A 20,280-nucleotide genomic window follows, 5' to 3' on the forward strand; every position below is an offset into this window, starting at 1 on the left:
ATTTTTATACGCCATAACATTGTTACATTGTGACGAATGGGAGCCTTGTCAATGAGGCTTGTATACCGACAGAATGTTATAAACTAGCAAATAACTGATTTAAGTGCTTCGTCAATATTCCCATTTTATAAAAAAAAGATCAATACCCCCTTTACGGTGTGATTTACTGCAGTTTTTAATTTAACAAGCCTTTCCTCGGGTGCTGGAAGACTGTTATGGTAGAGATTAATTGTGGGATGAAGAGTTGCAGTCACTCTCCACACACTGCGGCTGATAGATCGTCACTACATTAACGACCGGGCTGTCGACAAGCCTCTAAATTCATCATGAATGCAATTACTAATATGTATTTGTTTCTTCTCCATCATTTATGGTCTATTTAAAGCCTGTAAGTCAGTGTTCCTTGACGTGAAAGTGTACTTAACGCCTAGGCCAAATGTGTTGTGCCAGTTTCATTTGCACTCACAACAGATTTCATTTATGGATAACTGCCTAATTAGCTTGGAGTTGATCTCATCTTAACATCCTACAACAATGCTGCCTTTGCCATTCGTTCGACCAAGCAGTCAACTCAAACAACCGCCAACACCATCAGATGATATTTGATAGTACATTTAATCTGCGGTTTGAATAACTTGTCCTCCTGTGGAATCAACGACGCAAACAGGCAACCAGTAAATAGGCTTAGCTGGTGTTAATAGATGATATCTGAAATTTGGCCATCACCTCAGACACAGTGATGACTTAGTCCTCAGGTTGCAGAAAATATTTGTAGTGAGCTTCTTCATGGATTAGGTTATGAGTTTCTTGAATAGAAGGAAAAATAGCTCTTTAAAAATAGTGATTTTTTTTTTTTTTTTTTTTTTCTTTCTGTCCACACAGCTCAGCTAGAGCAGTACCTTATTACTGTTTCTGTTTCCTCTGTTTCAGGTATGACTATTATGTGAAGCAGATCTCTAAATGAACTGGAGTAGAGGATCGAAACTGTGGCATAAAGCGCAATGACGGCACAGTCAGACGTTCACTGGTGATTGGAGCTGCGTAAGAAACAAGAACCAATGCTGTGATTTACCACCCTGAAGGTAGAAAGCAGCAAATGTGGATCCAACGAACTTGGATATTTAACATTTCACTGCTTCAAAAAAGAATAGTTGAAGTTCTTATTGTACAAATGTTTTTGTCTACCAATGCTACATTTATTTGATGAAAAATACAGTAAAAAGAGTAATATTGTGAAATATCATTATAGTTTAAAATAATCTTTTTTTTTCTTTTTTTTATTGTAATATGTTTTTAAAATGTAATTTATTCCTGTCATGACAAAGCTGAATTCAAGCCATTACTGGAGCCATTACTCCTGGCTTCAGTGTCACATGATCCTTCAGAAATCATTCTACTTTGTTGATTTGGTGATCGTAAACATTTCTTCTAATTGTACTTCTTAATATATTTGTGGAAACTCTGAGACAGGATTCTGGATTCTTTAAATAGAAAGTTCAAAAGAACAGTATTTATTTGAAGTAGAAATCCTTTGTAACTTTATAAATGTCACTTTTGATCAATTTAAGGAGTCCTTGCTGAATAAAGGTATTAATTTCTTACCCCAAAAAAAAAAGTACTGACCCCAGATTTTTTTACTTTGTCTTTGTTTTAATATAGACAAATCCCAGATACTAAATTACTGAGAGCTTAATTTACATATTACAGATCATAGCTACATAACAAGGCACTGGATTTAGCTATGAGTGAGTGGAGAAAATTACTTTTATACTTCCTCATTAGTCAGTCAGTACAACGGTTGGGCTGTTAGGTATTTGTAAATGGGACAGTGTGGTCAGATTTAAGTTTAAGCCTCATATCTTGTCAAATCATCCATGCAAGTCTCTTACGAATGTCATTCTGTCTTGTTTTACACGCTCCATCTGACTCTAGCTTGATCTGATGATCAGCCTCTTTCCACCCATAAAGCCCTGTTTACACTGACAGAGACTAAATCACTGGAGGTTGCAGTCTCTGTACTGATGGATGCAAGCTGGCTATATCCAGCCTATATCCAGTCATCATTCCCATTGGTAGTCGCCACATTGCGTTGCATCGCATCTGGTTAGAAGAAGTGTAAGAGTGACTGCAGTATGTTTGCTAGTGCTGTTTGTGTGTGTGTGTGGAGGGGGGTCATAATGACCCTGTCACATGGTTTGCTTCTCCTGTCTTCATTTTATGAGAAGTGTTTAATCCCCCCGTTGGCCGTAAAATCGTAATCTTTTTGGTAATATAACAGCTCTAATCCCCTGACTGCTGATGAATTGGATGAGGGGCATTACCTTCAAAGCAATTTTTCTGTTCACTCACTGCAAGAAGAGATATGACTATAAACACGGGTTTATCACACAGACTAGTTCAAATAGACTATTGACAAGTAATTTACATTTTTGTTTTGTTTTATCTTGTTTTCTATTATATTTGTATTTTTTACAGATACTAAATAATGTGTCATAATATGCCACAATGGAGTCATTCTGTGAATATCTGTTATGATCTGTAATAAATATTGTATGAATAATCTATTCATCTGAATTAATTTGAATATTAAGGTAATTTCCACATTTCTGGTGATCCCAATTTTGACAACCTATAGTCTAGTGTACTAAGAGTTAACAAAGGGAATAATGTGTTTTAATCCTTCTTAGTGAAATCTTTCTCTTATCGGCCAGGTGTCTCTTTCCAGCTGTCGTTAGTGCGACTTCTGGATGTGCTGTGGTTAATTGCATTCATGTAGAAGCCAAAGTTGTTTTGATTAGACAACAGGTGTTTTGATTAGATCATGAATCACAGCCAGAAGGAGGTCTTTGCAACATCTGCTCTTTGATCATCTTGCCTTTCCAGCTATAAACTGGATTTGCATCTTAGTGGGAGAGTAAATAGCACTGTACCTCAGTCTAATATCCAATCAAACCTGCAAAGAGGTTCAGTTCTAGTGCATCTGATTGGTTGGGTTTGAGCCTACTGTCCTGATATTACACCAAAATGAAGGGCTAATTTTATGGCTTGACCACAGTTACTGTGCGTGTGTTCGTTCATGTCTGCGTGTCCTCTATAACTGCCGTTTTGTTGATACGGGAGTTCTCCCCTACTCCCTTTCTAATGAGAATTAGACTAAATTACACCCAGTGCATTATTATTAGCCTGTCAAATGTGCTTATTATGGGTTGCATCTGTTACACAGGGGGGAATCCCTGTGATGTCCCTCTGGCAATATCTTTTTCTGTAATGAGCCAAATAATGTAGCTGTTTCACACCGGAACAGAGGGAATTGGTGTGCTTTTGTTTCATTGGTTTACTTCTTTCATTTATCCGCACCCATCCTTTAGCTTCCAGGTCTGGCATAAGTAGTAAGCTTCTTTTGAAGCTGCTGATTGCCTTTGACTTATCCCGAGGCTGATCAGCAGTTCAGAGGAGTGGAAATGTTCAGAGTTTAGTTAGATCTGACACACCTGAACTCAACATGACTCACTTCCCAGAGGGCAACACTTCTCCTTGGCATTGGACTTGTACTATTTCTGCTGTTGTTGGCGGGTCCTGTGTCCTCGACTAGAAGGAGCATGCCACCACCTGATCCTGACCATTTTGCCATGAAGCAACTTTAGAAGTGAATTGTTCAAGAATGTCACATAATGTAATAATATGCATAATATTGCAATATTTCTAGTTTTACAATGTAAGCACACTTAAATGTCCAAAATTAGATCATTTGATCATGCTTAATATAGACTTCAATAAATCGTATTGTACTAGATTCATGAGTGTACTACATTATTATGAAATGGTTTCATATTTTTTAATCAACATGGCAACTTTAACCACCTCTGATGCAACTTTATTGAAAATTATCTGCTAACAATGGCCCTGTGAATGGGAAAAAAACTAAATACAATGTTGAAGTGGATAGTAAAGTTTATTGCAGCTTTAGTTGATATGAGAACCATAATTTTTTTTTCTGTTTGTTAGTTGAATGAACTTCTGTCAGCTGTTGAATGCGCAGTTGGGTCGTCGTGATCCAGGGTTGTGTTCTGAGCACAAATTTAGTCAGTGATTTCTGTTATGCTAACAATTTTGTGCAGCTGTTTGCATGCAGTTGGCAAACGGCCGTCTACGGTTCCAGCCAACCAATGAGTGATAAAAGACCTCAACATGGGCGTAACTGCACTTCTGAGTCTTGCTCTTCTTTTCCAGAAGCCATATTGTATATGATCAAAATCTTGCCTCTTTCCTTCCTGTGTTTGGCTTGAGATATACGAGCCAGCACAAAGGCTCATATTTGAGGTATTCTGTGATTAATATGCTGTGTAATAGAGCAGGAAATCCTTTTCCCTGTGGCATTTCAAAATGTGGTTGGATACCATTTAACCCTTATTAAGTTTCCTTAAATAGGTCTCAGATTCTCAATCTGTTTCCTTCAGTGCCAAACCCTTGTCACAAAACGTTTTAGGTTTGACAGAAGTTTCCTATTGGATTAAACATGCACATTAGTAAATACCCTGTGGTTAGATTTGTCACTTTGTTTGGCAAGATTTTCTTCATTTTAAAGCCAATGTTTAAAGCTTTTATTCTCTTTATTAGAATTGATTGTGATTACTGTAACTCACACATTATAAGCTGTACCATATAAAAAATTAAAAAAATAAATAAATGGGGCTCCAGCTCCTCTCGGCATTGTCTGGTGTTGCATGAAGAGTGGGGAGGACAGGCGTGCAGTCTCGGGAGCAGGTCTGTGTAGGTTGTGGTGACAAATGAGCTGAAAGCTTGGCAATCATTGCACCCATTCAGAGGGCTGGGCGGTAAGACTGTATATATTGTGTGACCATAGACGTATTAACCACTAGAGATTTCATGGTTTCTTTTATGCCCAGGTAGATAATATCAATGGGTTGGACTGTTTGTGTTGATGCATGATGCAGAATCAAAGTATTGTGGAAATAGAGAGTGGGATGTGTGCTAAAGAGGTCAAGAGAATGAAGGGTTTGGTATTAAGGAAGGGGTATTCATGGTTAAAAATATATCCTTTTTCATAATAGACCCCCCCCCCCCCCCCAACATGCACACGCTAGCTGTGTTTACAGGCACCCAAATAATGTTTGTATAACTGCTTGATGGTTCATTTGGATAGAAAAGCTTTCATTTAAACACCTCAGTTGATCCGAATGGTCTCACACTGAATGGATGTTTGATTGGATTGAAAGGGGTGGTGGTGTATTACGGTCAAAAGGAAAAATTAAGCATATGAAACAGCGAAATCTGACTATTTTTAAACTGGATTCAGATGTCTTGTTCACACGTGCAGAGCCATGATGCATATGTTTTACATACGTTTTACGTCATACAAATACGCATATGTTTATTTACGTCTTGTTTTATGAGCTGGTCTGTGGATGAGACTGAATATTTACTAAATATTTGCTAAAATTATACTCGCAGTAGCTCCAGTGACATTATTACTGTGGCTTTTCCTGTTCTGAACATAGCAACTTATGTATGTGCTGAAGTCTTGCTTGAAATGAATGTGATGCAGATGTAAACAAATATGTGAATCACACTGCAGCTTTTAGGGTTCATGTAAACAGATCTTTCAGTACGGATTCAGAATTGGATTCATTCCGGTTGCCAAAAATTAGTGCACATATGAGCATTCCTAAGATGTATGTACTTGAATGTAATTGAATGTGATAATTTTCTTGTTGATTGACCTTGAGCTTTTTTTATTATTATTATTATTATAACAATATTAACTATAAATTAATTATACAAGAATATATAATTTTTATTACATAATGAATTTAGTCATAACTATCTGTTATAAATCTAAATTAAATTATTTCTTTATCTGTTTTGAGTCTTGTTTGTAACTCAAATGTTACATCATGTTAAGCTGCCTTTGCAATAATTTCAGACTGATGGCAAGAGATTTTTTTTTTTATTTGAACAAGCAGCTCCGTTGATTAATTATGGTATATAGTGACAGAAGATTATAGTTATACAGCTGTGTTTGGATTGACCAGGGGAGCTGTGGGTGTTGAGGTCCTGATCCAGGTAGCAGGAAACAACTGAAGATGTGGTAAATCGATAGCGGCCAGCATTAGATGAAAGAGAAGGTCATGAATCAGCGTGATGAGGATGCAGAGGGGGCGTGGCCAGCGTCAGGTCGTCTCTGCGACTGAGACAGCACTAACAGCATTCTGATGGGGAACGCTCTACTGAGATGGATGTGCTTGTTTTGAATTCAGTTTTCGAGAGCACTGTGTTTAATAAATCAGCTGAACCCTGCTTTCCTCATAGGAGCTGATCGGCCACAGCTGTAGCTGTGGGGACGGCACATTGTTAAACCGCATTCATCCCTGACTCCTATTACCAGCCGTAAGCCTCTCTACGAAAAGCCATTTTCTTAAATCTAGCATGGTATGATGCTTCCTAGGACGTAGTGTGCTTTTCCTTTAAGTCCGCTGTGCCACTTGTTCAGAGAAGGGATTACATCCATGTTCCTCCTGTTTTGAGTTTGATCTCTGGATTATACAGAGCTCAGCCATATCTCCTGCATATTAGTGGATTTGAATGCAAATTATCCTTGTACACAAATGCACCCTGCACTGCGGTGGGCCGCCAGAACCAGATGCTCCATCAGTGAGGCTTGATCAGGTGCTCCACGTTAGGATTCAGATGGCACTTTCCGAGCATGTCCCTGAATCTCAGAGTAACGGCATCTGAACTCTGCCTGCGAAAGCCACAAAGATCAAATTATTTATAGCCTCTGCAAATGAGATGAGCTGCTTATCTTTCACGGTGCAGTCAGACGCTGCTCTCCTCCGCATGCTCTGAACAGTCGACATGGGGAAGACGAAGTAAAGGGGGGAGAGACTAGAAAGAGATGGAGCGCAGGTCTGTGAAACAAGTGCAAACTCTGCAAAGAGGATTAAACGGGAAGATTGGAAGAAAGAATGATTCACTTGCCCTGATCTTCCGTAGCAGTGAATATTTCAGAAGTGTATGAAATCAGGTTTGCTCCTAATACATATGTAGGGGAGGCTAAAGGCATGTACGTACCACTGTTATTCATCATGCCTGGGTCTTTTCTGCTCAGTTCGTTAAATATGGAGTGTTTGGCACTATGTGGCACTTTGTTTGGGTTGATGGATTGATGCGTTTTCGTTCTCCGCTGACCTTAGACTTAGCTTTAGATTCACAGAGGTGTGGACTGCTAATGATGCATTGGCGTGTTGTCCATGCCAAACCCAGCACAGTAATTAGCTGTAGTGAGAGGCAGTGCTGTTCTGCTTATTGATTTTTATTCTTTGCGAGGAAGATAACATGCCAAAGAGAGAAGAGATGGTATGAGAGGGAGGCTGCTGATTCACATTATGAGCTACGTTTACAAAGTTAATCTGATTATCTCCTAGTACAGAAACCACAGCAACAGAATATGATTTGTGAAAAGAGGAAAGATGTTTTGTTTAAGACTATTGTAAGAACAGTAGACACTGCATAAACTACCAGCAGGGTTTGCCTCCATATTATTATGCAGATTTTGAGCTATTGCATCAAAAATGATGAATGGAAAAGCCAAAATTAGACTTTTGGTGGATACTTTTTTTTTTTTCTTAGCAAGAACACTTGCACATAAACTGTAGTGGAAACACATTTACCAAATAAGTTTGTAGATGGGCAGTTAAAAAAAAATATGTGACTAAATAGTATATTTCAGGAAGATGAATATTATCAGACATCTCAATTTTTATTCCCAAATTGTTTTTGATAGATTTTTTTGTGTTGACTAAATCCCACAGAATTTGTTTGTTAACTAAAACTGTTATAGTCATTTTTATTATAAGATAAAATAAAATAAGAATTCCATAAACTTTTAATGTTAAAAATTAAAATTAAAATTGCTAAATTAGAATTAGAACATAAATTAGAACAAAATTTGAATTTAAGTTGCCTTGTCCGAAGCTAAATAAAAATAACATAAAAATTACTTAAAAATAGCTTGAAAATAGAAAAAAAAAAAAAAATTACAAAGGCACAACAAAATTACAGAAACCTAAACTAAAATGAAAATGTAAATGTAAAAAAAAAAAAAATCTAATTCAAAATAAATAACTTAATACAAGTAACATACAAAAATAAATGTTCCTGTTTTAGTAAATCCAGAAACAGGCTCCATTGTGCTTGATTTTGGTCAAATGCTACATGTTCTACCCCTAACGATAAATATGTAGTTGAACAAAAAAAAAAGAAAAGCTTTTCCTCTGCTGTTAAGAATTTTGGAAGCAATATGCAAAACAGTGTACACAGTCACCCAGACAGATATTGAATTTCTCTAATTCTGTGTTTGATTATTCATGCAGAGGGAAAATGTTGATTAGACCTTTTAAACTCTGATTAATTCCATGTAGGTATGCATAAAATTTCCTCTGACTGGATTACTGATTACTCGACAGCTTAGGTCTGAAATGTCACTGGTTTAGTGTGGGGAGTATAAATATGTAATTGCTTGTTTGCCTGTTATTTCAGATCAGAGAATGGGTCTGTCATAGAATGCTTTTTAATGTATGTTTGTGTGTTTGTATTATAGGTAAAGATTGATGATGCGTTGTCTGGCAGCCCGTGTTCACTATAAGACCCTGATAGTGATCTGCGCTCTCCTCTCTCTGCTCACGGTCGTTCTGTGGAACAAGTGTACGAGCGAGAAAGCGCTGCGCTTCCTGCCCCGGCACCCCCAGCCCCCTCCAAGCCCAAAAATAGACAGCCATCCGCAGCAGCCCCAGCCCCCCGAACCTCCACCTGTGGTCGGCGGAGTGCGCTACGAAGAGATCGACTGCCTGATCAATGACGATGCCACCATTAAGGGCCGCCGAGAAGGCAGTGAGGTATACCTACCTTTCAGCTGGATGGAGAAGTACTTTGAGGTGTACGGCAAGGTGGTGCAGTACGACGGCTACGATCGATTCGAGTTTTCGCACAGTTACTCCAAAGTATACGCACAGAGAGATTCGTACCACCCCAGCGGAGTCTTCATGTCCTTTGAGGGGTATAACGTGGAGGTGCGTGACCGAGTCAAGTGCATCAGTGGAGTGGAAGGTGAGTTATGTGGTAATGGTTACACCTCTTCACTTCTGATTGGTCTTCTCTGATAATGGTTGCTTAGTGTTCAAACACAAGTAATTGCAGTTTACACCTGGTATTAACTTGTGTCTTTAAACATGCATCAAAAGTGCAATAGTGATGCAGTTCTGGATCATTTGTTTATTTCGTAATTTAATGATGGGTTTTGACTGTTTCAGCATCTGTGTCATGCACACAATGTGAATGAACAACAAGAGGTAAACATGTCAACTGTGTTAACGCACTACACCATGACCAAATATTATGCTAGAGTTGCAAAAAACTGGTTCAGCTAAAATATCAAGAGGCAACTTGTTACCAAAGAACTTCACCATGACTGGTTGAATTTATCAAAAAACAACACGCTGAAGAGCATACCAAGTTCATTTAAAGTGAAGTGACATACTGCCAAGTATGGTGACCCATACTCTGAATTCGTGCTCTGCATTTAACCCATCCAACGTGCACACACACAGCAGTGAACACACACACACCGTGAACACACACCCGGAGCAGTGGGCAGCCATTTATGCTGCGGTGCCCGGGGAGCAGTTGGGGGTTCGGTGCCTTACTCAAGGGCACCTCAGTCGTGGTATTGAGGGTGGAGAGAGCGCTGGACATTCACTCCCCACACCTACAATCCCTGCCGGCCCGAGACTCGAACCCGCAACCTTTGGATTACAAGTCCGACTCTAACCATTAGGCCACAACGTCCCCCAGTAACCAAGTTTAGTTACTGAAACTGTAGTCAACATTTAAAGTGGATCAAAGTTGTCCTAAGACAAGAACGAATTTTGGTTTTAGGACAACTTTTATGAAAGGTTTTGATCCACTTCAAATGTTGACTAGTGTATATTTTGGTCCACCTGAGATGAACGTTAATAGCTGGTGTTCAATAGGTTAGGTTGTATGGACTGTACTTTCAGTCCACACTGTCATCAGTATGTATTCAGCTACCAATAAAAATCTAGTATTCTGAGCTCTTTTAGCCATTTTACCATGTTTAAATACATTCTGCTTGTTTTTTCCCTCCTAATTAGAGCAGAAAAATCAGCAGATTCTGCCTGGGACTACTCATGACTGGCTCTCCTAATGTGTCTCACACCGTTACTTTCTCCCTCATCAAGATTCACCTAAATACATGTTACATTAAAGTAGCACTTAATTGAGGCACACTGGGAGAAGTGAGAGGCAAAGCGACCTGCCTCATTTCTAACACAACTTGTTAGTGGCCATTAATAGTCATTTAGTGCAGTCCAAGAGGAGTTTCCTGGAAGACAGGCTCGAATGATCTATGTCTGGTTCTTAGTGAGTAATGTACCCTCAATGGACTATACATTAAGCAAATGAAAGTGGGATTGATTCAGCCAAGAACTGAATCACAAGAGCTGATTTGATGACCTTAAAGGTAATGGAGAATAATTTTGCACTCAGACTCCCATGTGTCTACTGGTGAATGTCAATGAGGAAAAGCAAAACCAAATTAATGCAAAATCATTTCATTTTTTGTTAAGGAATCTAAATGACAAGCGTTTCAAAATGAATTCAGAGATGACACTCTGTGACAGGAAAAAGCTGATTATGGTGGTCTCGGTTGTGTCCTTCAGAGGCGTTTTACTGTCCAGAAACGGCATTTTTCTCTTTACTGTGTCAGTGATCCATCACGGTTTCACCGCCCTGACAGATTACTTTCAACCATTTCCTGCTGGCTCACTCTTCTCTCTACATCTCTATCTCTTTGCAAGGACCGTCCTTCAGCAGACGGGGTTAAGTGCCCTGTTCGAGCCATCACACTGATAGAGCAGAAGTCTGATCCCAGTCTCACTCCAGTTCTTGGATCACATCAGGCTAACACCACCATATCAAAGCTATTTTCACAAAGTTTGTGATGCTCTCTAAAGAGAATAGAGAGTCGCTCAGTGCCATTTGCTCTTCTATATTCTTTTATAATGAGACTGGGTAATGAAGTAATCACTTCTTAAGGAAGTATTGAAAATGAGGTCAGTCTGATCAATACTGGAGAATAAAGAATGCCTTCCAAACCACAGCTTCATTACTATTCAATGAAGACGGTGAAGCCTTTCACAGTGCTTCACAGGATACTAATGCCAAACAAAGTGGAATAATTTTTAAATTAAATGAATGTAAATCTAATTCAAAGCAGGCCAAATCTGTTTGTTTGTACGTGTGAGTGTACGGCAATGTAACCAATGACAAATGTGTAAACCAGGGGTCACCAAACTTGTCCTGCAGAGTTTAACTCCAACTTGCCTCGGGAAGTCGTGGCCTAATGGTTAGAGAGTCAGACTCGTAATCCAAAGGTTGCGGGTTCGAGTCTCGGGCCGGCAGGGATTGTAGGTGGGGGGAGTGAATGTCCAGCGCTCTCTCCATTATTATGAAGCCATGATAGACAAGGGCCAGTAGAGGGAATTTGGCCAGGACACTGGGGTTACACCCCTACTCTTTACGAGAAGTGCCATGGGATTTTTAATGACCACAGAGAGTCAGGACCTCGGTTTAACGTCTCATCCAAAAGACGGTGCTTTTTGACATTATAGTGTCCCTGTCACTATACCGGGGCGTTAGGACCCACACAGACCACAGGGTGAGCACCCCCTCTGGCCTCACTAACACCTATTCCAACAGCAACCTAGTTTTTCACCGGAGGTCTCCCATCCAGGTACTGACCAGGCTCAACCCTGCTTAGCTTCAGTGGGCAACCGGTCTTGGGCTGCAGGGTGATATGGCTGTGGCACATCTTTAAAGGTGCTATACAGCACCTTTGTCAAATGGTGCTATGTAGAACCATAAGAGGTGCCATATTGCATTGTATTTCTTCAACAAAAATGGTGCTAAACAGCACCAACAGTGGCTCTTTGGCTCGTAAAGGGCTTACCAGATTCTTTGTACGGCAGTGGTGCTATATAGCACCTCAGTCATGCCAAAGACCTTGATTAGCTGGTTCTGGTTTGTTTGATTGGGGTTGGAGCTAACCAACCATAACAAACCAACCATTGCTCACTTCACTTGCTCAAAAACGGAGAGCATTCTACAGTACTCTGTTTAAAATGCTGAAATTCAGCACTTCCAGCACTTTCACTCTTTGCAAAGTCATTGATCAGCATTCAGGATTAAAATACTTTCGAATCTTTTCTGGTGAAAGCTTTTAAAACATGCAGACCTTGTTTTTTGTGTGCATTCAAAGGACCCCCTTTTTTGTAGCACCGCAAAGAGGCACATTCATACCATAATCTCCTGTGGCAGGTGGAAAAATTGGGTTGTCTGTGAGTTGAGATGAATTTCTCAATGTCTGTGGCAGTACAAAAGCAAAGGAGTTCGTAGCAGTCCCCTACGTTTGTTTCCTTTCTAGCCTCTTCTCCTCCATAACCAAGAGCCAGTCCATTACTCTGAGTCTGTTTACATGTAGCCACTCTGTGTTCTGCATACTACAAAGAAGCTCTGTAGCAGTAATGACTGTGTAGGAATGAAGGAGCCTGTAGGGAATCATCTGAGGTTTGAAGCATTGCCTCCTCCAGTAACCATGGAAAATTAAAGCAAGCGTTGCCTCAAAACACGTGTAACATTTAAGAACAGGCTTGAGTCCAGTGTTCAAGGAATGTTACGGTGCTGGTATGAAGGTCGTGCGACCTGCTGGTGTCCGTCAGTGTTGGATCTCTCTGAGGTAATCAATTAGCATGTATTTTTAACTGTCAAAATTATTATGCTAACAGAATACAGCTTTGATCGCCTCAGAAGGTTTAATTCACTGTAGTAAGAAGTATGGCCATTTTTTGAAAGGTGTTGCTCATGCAAACACCCAAAACAAAGATTAATTAGAGGTTCTGTTCCCCTCGCGTCAATCCCAAGCGTCAGAGGCACAAAAACATTGTGTTGAGCTCAGAGGTAATAACCCACATGAGCCTGCGACAGTGTGTTAGAGCAGAGAGGCTATTATCAGAAACAGCGGACAGACTCATCAGTCTCTGCTGAAGGAGGGAGAGAGAGGGAGAGAGAATAAAAAGGAATGAAAAGGAGATGAGTACGGAGGGTGACAGTGAAAGAGAGCTCCTTTTTCCTCCTCCTTCAGTTTGAGGGATGGCGTCTCCTCCAGCAGAGGATCAGAGTGCTCTGAATAGTATCTAGGCCAGGGAGCGCCTCCACAGCGCCCATCTGCCTCCTAATGCAGGTTCCACTTAGAGCCGGCGTGTGTATGTGTGTGTCCTGGAAAGCGGGAGGCAGTCTCATTGGTGTGTTTGTCATCTATATTGCCTTGTTATGTCTGTGTTTAACCCTGCATGTGGTTTTTTATGTGTATGTTTGTGAATAGATCCTTTCGTGCCTGCTATAAACCAGCAGCGCGGTCGCAGTGTTTTGCCTGTGGCTTGATTATTGTCATTCCAGGCTGTAGAGTAGATGAGCTGTGGTTTAAAAAAAAAAAAAAAAAAAGCATAGAAAGAAGGTGAATGAAAGCCTGGTGAACTGTAACTCTCAGTATTTATGTCAGTGCCGAATGGACAACTTTCAGACCAAGGCTAGAGTAAACGTACCTATTAAGCTCACGTACCCATTAAGCACACTTCCATTTATGAGATAAGATTATAAAAACAAAAAATAATTTATTATCCTACTTGATGTCTTAACCAATTGATATGTTTGTTACCTCCAATAATTTCAAGTCAATCAGATCATTGCAAACTTTCACCAAAAGAGGAGCCCCTTAAATGTGTGTTTTTTAGATGTTTAAGTCTTTATTTTGGGCAAGTTTCACTACTTATTGTAAAAATAAGAGATTAATGTTCAGACTTTTGCATATTATAACCTGGAACTTGGATGTGGGAAATAATTACCTACATTAGATCCAAAACATAGTGCAGATGCTACAGAACACAGTTAGCTGACTAGCTGTATAAAATTGTGTGCTATGCTAACATATTACTTCACAGGCATTACTGGATTATACTTTTACATCCATAATATTATAAATTTTGATATTAATTATATAAATTTTTAAGGTGAGTTTAAAGGGTACGAAAATCGCACCGCTTCAGTGTGACCTCAATAAGAAAAAGTATAATTTCATAGATATTGTTAATAATAGTTGTTCATATTAAAATATGTATGAACTTAATACATGACCTAGATTTTAATAAATATTACATGAAATTAATAAAAAATTGTTGCTACTCCCATTAAGCTCAGTGTGCTCTCTTTAAACTCTTCCACACTGAACGTCTATGTAAATACTTCATAAACAGACTTTAAATATTATCTGATGACCGTCACGTTAAGTTAATCGATTTTCTATGGAATCAGTCAACTCAAATCTGCAGACTGGCTCTGATCTTTGCCAACTAGCATCAGCTTCTCCAGACTGAAAATCTGTGGAAAATCGGGGCACAAATCATGTAGTGTTTTCCAGCCTTAAGAGACTTTAGATACATTGACATCCATTTAACAAGAGGTTTCATAATGAGGCTAGTTTCTGTGTTCATCCCCATGTACTAAATGTTTTATTTGATTTTTGAATGTGTTATTTAGCTGAACGTGGACTAGTCTAGATATTGAAATGTGCTTAGATGACACTTCACTATGAATATATAAATGATCGACTTGAATGCCTTGTTGCTTGATTTTAGTGTTCTGCTTTTTTTTGTGATTGACTTTTTACCTTAAAAAATATATATTTTTACAATTATTCTTTAAAAAATTTCCTTAAAATACACACAAATTTTTAATAAAACATGATGTGAGCTTAATGGTAACAGGGGTGTGCTTAAAGGGTACAAAAATGTACCCATTAAGCACAGCCAGACTTTTTGAATTTAATGATGTATATCTTATTTGAGATGCTTTCGTCATTTAAAATAAAATTAAATATTTTAATCTTTTAAAATATTAATATTTTATTTTAACATAACTGAATGAATTTGTACTGAAACCAATATCTTGTGCACTAAAAATGTCTCAATGTAGATTTTGGTGAGCTTAATAGGTACGTTTACCCTATTTGCTTAGGGGCTTCAGTGGCTTTATTCTCCCAGTGTTTACTAGTCTTTTGTATATCTCTGGCTAATTGAAGGTTTATATGTTTTCACTTGTCACTGTGTACTCTGGATTGTGTGTCTGATCTAAATTGTGTAAAAGTCATGAAACCAGAAACAAGATTATGTTTAGCAGAAACCACTGCTTCACATTATCACAGTTGAGTTAAAAACAAAAAAGACTCCACATTAAAAGCTATAAAATGCTATGAAGCTATATCAGTATAAAACGGACAACATCCTAAAACACAAATGTGAAACGTTTTAATTTTCGAAATTCTTAAAATTTGAAGCCTAAATTGACCAACATAAACAATTTGTGTATGAAAACTTGTGTCTAAAGCTAATAACCTGCATTAAGGTCATTGCACACTGAGTCCGAAATTTTTGCATGCGTTTTTTTCGTTTTTTTTTTTCGCATTCCCCATCCTTTCCTATCAAAATGCATGCTACGGATGCGAAAAAGCAGAAAATCGAACCTGATCCGAATTTATTTTGACGGATGAACACAACGTGAGGTTGTATTTATGTTTTAAAGTGCGAAAATTTTGAACTCAGTGTGCAATGAACTTTACTCATTTTTTTAATGATTTGAACTATGCATTGAACATTTATGTTTATAGTGCTGTTTTCTTTTAAAAAAAGCATTTTAAATGCATCACATTTTACTTTTGGGTCCAAGACACTGTTCGATTCCAGTATCGTTGTGAATACAAGCACAAGAACTAGTGGCAGATGTGTAACACTTCTAAGCTCACCAAGACGGCATTTATCTGATGATAAATACACTAAAAATAGAAATATTGTAAAATATTATTACAATCAAAAATCTTCTTTTTTTTGTATTTTAACATTTTAAAATATAATTAATTTCTTTGATGGCAAAGCTGAATTTTCAGCAGCCATTACTCCAGTCTTAAAGTGAAAGTGACTTGACATACGGCCAAGTATGGTGACCCATACTCGGAATTCGTGCTCTGCATTTAACCCATCCAACGTGCACACACACAGCAGTGAACACACACACACAGCAGTGAACACACACACACCGTGAACACACACACACTGTGAACACCCTGCTCAAAATTTGCTGCTCAAAAAACATTTCTTCTTCTTATCAGTGATGATAAACAGTTGTGCTGCTTAATTATTTCATGGAAATTGTGATACTATTTTTCGAAATACTGTAAAGAATAGAAAGTTCAGAAGAACAGTATTTAAAAATTTTGTAACATTGTAAGTGATCAATTTATTTTGTCTGTGCTGAATAAAAGTATCATACTGACTCCACACTTTTGAATGGTAGTGTACTTACATATTTGTTACTCTTCTCTTCAGTTTAACACCCAGTCTCTAATATCTCTTTACCTGGTTCCTCCCTACAGGAGTACCTTTGTCCACCCAGTGGGGCCCTCAAGGGTATTTCTATGCTATCCAGATAGCTCAGTATGGCCTGAGTCATTACAGTAAGAACCTGACAGAGCGGCCACCACACATGGAGGTGTATGACACGGCGGAGGAGAGAGACAGCAGGTCTAGCACGTGGACTGTCCCTAAAGGCTGTTCTCTCACCAGAGTCTATGACAAGACCAGAGCCACATCAGTACGACAGTTCAGCACTCCAGGTACCGAAGCAGATATTGAACTACATGCTTTCAGTTTATTTTGTCTAGTTTCATTGTCTGGTATTCTTTTGTTCTTTATACACGTCATTCTGTTTTTTTATTCTATATCCTCCAGATTCACACCTAGTATGTATACCGTTCAGCATCAGTTGGACTAAAACAATAATTTATCTTTTAATAATTTTTATCTTTTTTGTCGAAAAACAAAGAACCGGTTTGAAACTAGGCTCTGGCTCCGAACCAGCACTGGAACTGCCTTGGTGGAAAAGGGGTGTGAATCTGTACTTGTTTGGGTGCTTGTGTACTTGTTTGTGTATGCAAATGATACTGTAAGCGAAACAAAAGAACGTCACTGTACACAACGTCTTATACTGCTAATATCACAGTGAAGGCAAAATTTGCCAAAAATATATCAGTATTTCACAGATTTTGTTACCTGACAACAGTTTGTCAGCTTACTTGGTGTGTTGTGCTCAAAATGGCGATAATGTGAAGTACAAGTGAAATATGGTATTCGTATATAGGTAGGGCTGCACAATTAATCAAATTTCTAATCGCGATTACGATTATGGATGCCACGATTACATAATCGTTCAAAGCCGCGATTACAAAAATAAACAATTAAAAATGCCCACTTGCGTTATTCTGTGTGCTTAAAAGGTGTTTGCAGCGCGGGGATTAACAAACTCAAACGCACTGGATAAAAGACATTTTGTCTAACTGATAGTCGTTGTCACTCTGTTGTGCATGATAGATATTTTAAACGCCAAACGTGTCAAAAGCGGAACAAAATAGCGGTACTCGTTTGAACTGCGCGCCTCAAAAGAAAACAGCGCAGCAGGAGCTTAGAGGGTATGCGTTTATTACAGTAACCAGTCGCGGTCACGCATTAAACAACGCTGTGAAATCCAGTAAGAAGCGCTCAAGTTCAGCGCAGAGTTCTCCAGAACAAATCACATCTCTTTAATTTAAACTAGTTTAAAGCCAAAATAAATCGGAGCTGTTATTCTCATCAACACTGATGCAGAAACAGTGCAACAACGATCCAGTTAGAAGACGTTTCAATCCACAAATCACCCACATTTACCATAGTTTTACTGTAGTAACACTAACGGTAACAATGGTATGGTAGCAGAAAAGTAGGATATTCATATTGAGTATTATTATATTATTAATATACTAATTATGTTATAAGAGTAATGGAATATTATTACATTATTTTGTTAATTATTTTATCAGTTGATGTGGATTTGTAATTGACTGAATGTCTTTAGGTTACTGTTTTTCAATGCAAACACCATAGAAACCATATAGTTAGGCTACGTTTTTACCATGGTAATGAGGTGCTGTACTTTTGGTTATGTATAAAAGATGAGGCTGTTAAAGTTTTCACAATGGTACTGTCAAATGTACATCTGCATCCCAACTCAAGCTCCTGATCTCAAGCTCCTGTTCTAATGTGTATTTCTAAGAGACAAAACTTGTAATATTACATGTTCAGTGCTACCAAATAATGTGCTGGTGCCACTGCTCTCAAATGTTAGTCTGGAGCCCTGATAATATAAATTGTACTGTAAAATGTTACTGTAATTTGAAATTTTGTCTGTTTAATTGTAAATGAAATATATAGCTTTAGTAAACCATTTTTTCTCTTAGTTTTAGTATAACATTATTATACCATGCATAATTTTACCTTTTAGAAACATTAGTTTAGTTGACATTTGAGGCTCAATGCTATAGAAAAGCATTAAAAGTTCAGGAAGAGTGTTTTCAAATATATATATTTTATATACAAATATGGCATGCAGCTTCAAACAATGGCATAAATCTGTTCAAAATAATCGTTATAAATAATCGCAATTACAATCTCAAGGGAATAATCGACAATTATGATTTTTTTGATAATCGTGCAGACCTAGTATATAGACGCAGCTAAAGTGGTGAATGAAGCAGCAGCAGTCTGCAAACAACGCCACATTTCATGCCAATCTGCCAAACAGGTTGACATTAGGGGTGTGCACGAATAGTCGAATATTCGGTCTCTAATTATTATTCGAACAATAAAAACACTATTCGAATTTATGTGTTAATTTGCTGGCTGTAAATGCAGGGAATCCATGATAAATCCTAAGCAGTTATAACTACGTCGTCTCGCGAAGTTGGGATTTACTTTGATCTAAATGATTTTACTAAATGATCAGACAAAATGTAATTACTTCTGAACAAATGAATTAGTGAAACTGATTTATCATACTATCACCACCACAATGAGAAATCATGAAATCCAAACGCAGTCGACTGAGGAAAGACAGCTGTCCATCACTGCATTCACGACTGCAGGTGAGCATAGCTGTACTCCGATTGAGCCGAGAAGACGGTTTATCTGATAGTGAGATTATCTGCAGACATATATAAAGTTTTCTCGAGGGAGAGTGGTTTAACACAAAGCGCTAAGAAACTGTTAGCACACGTTATCTTGGTCAGCGCGTTCTTATTGTTATCAGACTGAGGAAAAAACTTTCATCCTAGCATGTGGATATTATTGTTTCTCTCAGAATTAATACGTGAAACAATTTAAACACAATAAATATAGGCTGACTCGAGTATATTGAACAATCTGCTTGATTTTTCCGTTTGCTCTGCTTGATCTTGAATGCTTTATGTATTTTTTGTTGTTGTTGTTTACACGTTTTCAGCCAAAATAAAACCTTGCGATATAACTTAACGCTGTTGTAGAACATTGTTGAGTAACAGCTAATCATAAGCTTGTTCAGAAATCATGACAAAAACTGGATAGTTAAAAATAAAGTCTTTCTCATTAAACCTCATTTAAATAAACGATTATTCAAATATTCATTTTTTATGAGCCCGAATATTCGAATGCAAAATTTTGGGAAAATGCCCATCCCTAGTTGACATTCATCAACAAATTCACACTTCCCTAATAATATTAGTTTTTTTTTTTTTAGCTGAGGTGCATTAAGCTACATATTATTTTAAAGGAATATTTCATCTAAAATGAACAACTGTCAGCAATTCACCCTTATGTCATTTTATAATCCATTTAAAAGTATTGTCAAAAATACATAGAGGCTCAAAAAAAAGTGTTATTAATATTTTACTTTTAAACTTGCAATGGTTTACACTGTGCTGTTCATGAAATTAATTTTTATGGTCATAGTCAATTCATTTTAATGGTCATGTAAGGCTATGTTCACACTTGGCGTCTTTTTTGAAGCTGCCAGCATCTGTTTTACATTATAATCCTATGTAGTAAACCGTGTTTTCTAAAAAGTCCACCGCCACCGCTGGTGTCTTTTTCTGCAGCTCAGAGCATCTTTTCAAGTTGAAAAAAGTTAAACTGTTCTGAAAAAAACTCCCTACGTCAAGCGCCTTTTTGACAGCTGACCAATGACAAGCGAGTGGCGAGTCGTTTCCATAACAACAAAAACACAGAGAAAACA

At 38.0% G+C, this 20,280-nt stretch overlaps 1 protein-coding gene across 1 annotated transcript in view; it reads left to right on the plus strand.

The window, feature by feature from the left end:
- Positions 1-20,280, plus strand: part of LOC306869383 (D-glucuronyl C5-epimerase B) — a 54,619-nt gene that overhangs the window by 30,091 nt on the left and 4,248 nt on the right. Inside the window, exons 2-4 of the mRNA XM_079416145.1 lie at positions 931-1,082; positions 8,621-9,126; positions 16,577-16,816. Coding sequence (XP_079272271.1) covers positions 8,631-9,126; positions 16,577-16,816 — 736 coding nt within the window. The 5' untranslated portion in view covers positions 931-1,082; positions 8,621-8,630. The remainder of the gene's footprint in view (positions 1-930; positions 1,083-8,620; positions 9,127-16,576; positions 16,817-20,280) is intronic.

Source organism: Barbus barbus, assembly GCF_936440315.1.
Source record: "Barbus barbus genome assembly, chromosome: 1".
Classification (NCBI taxonomy): domain Eukaryota; kingdom Metazoa; phylum Chordata; class Actinopteri; order Cypriniformes; family Cyprinidae; genus Barbus; species Barbus barbus.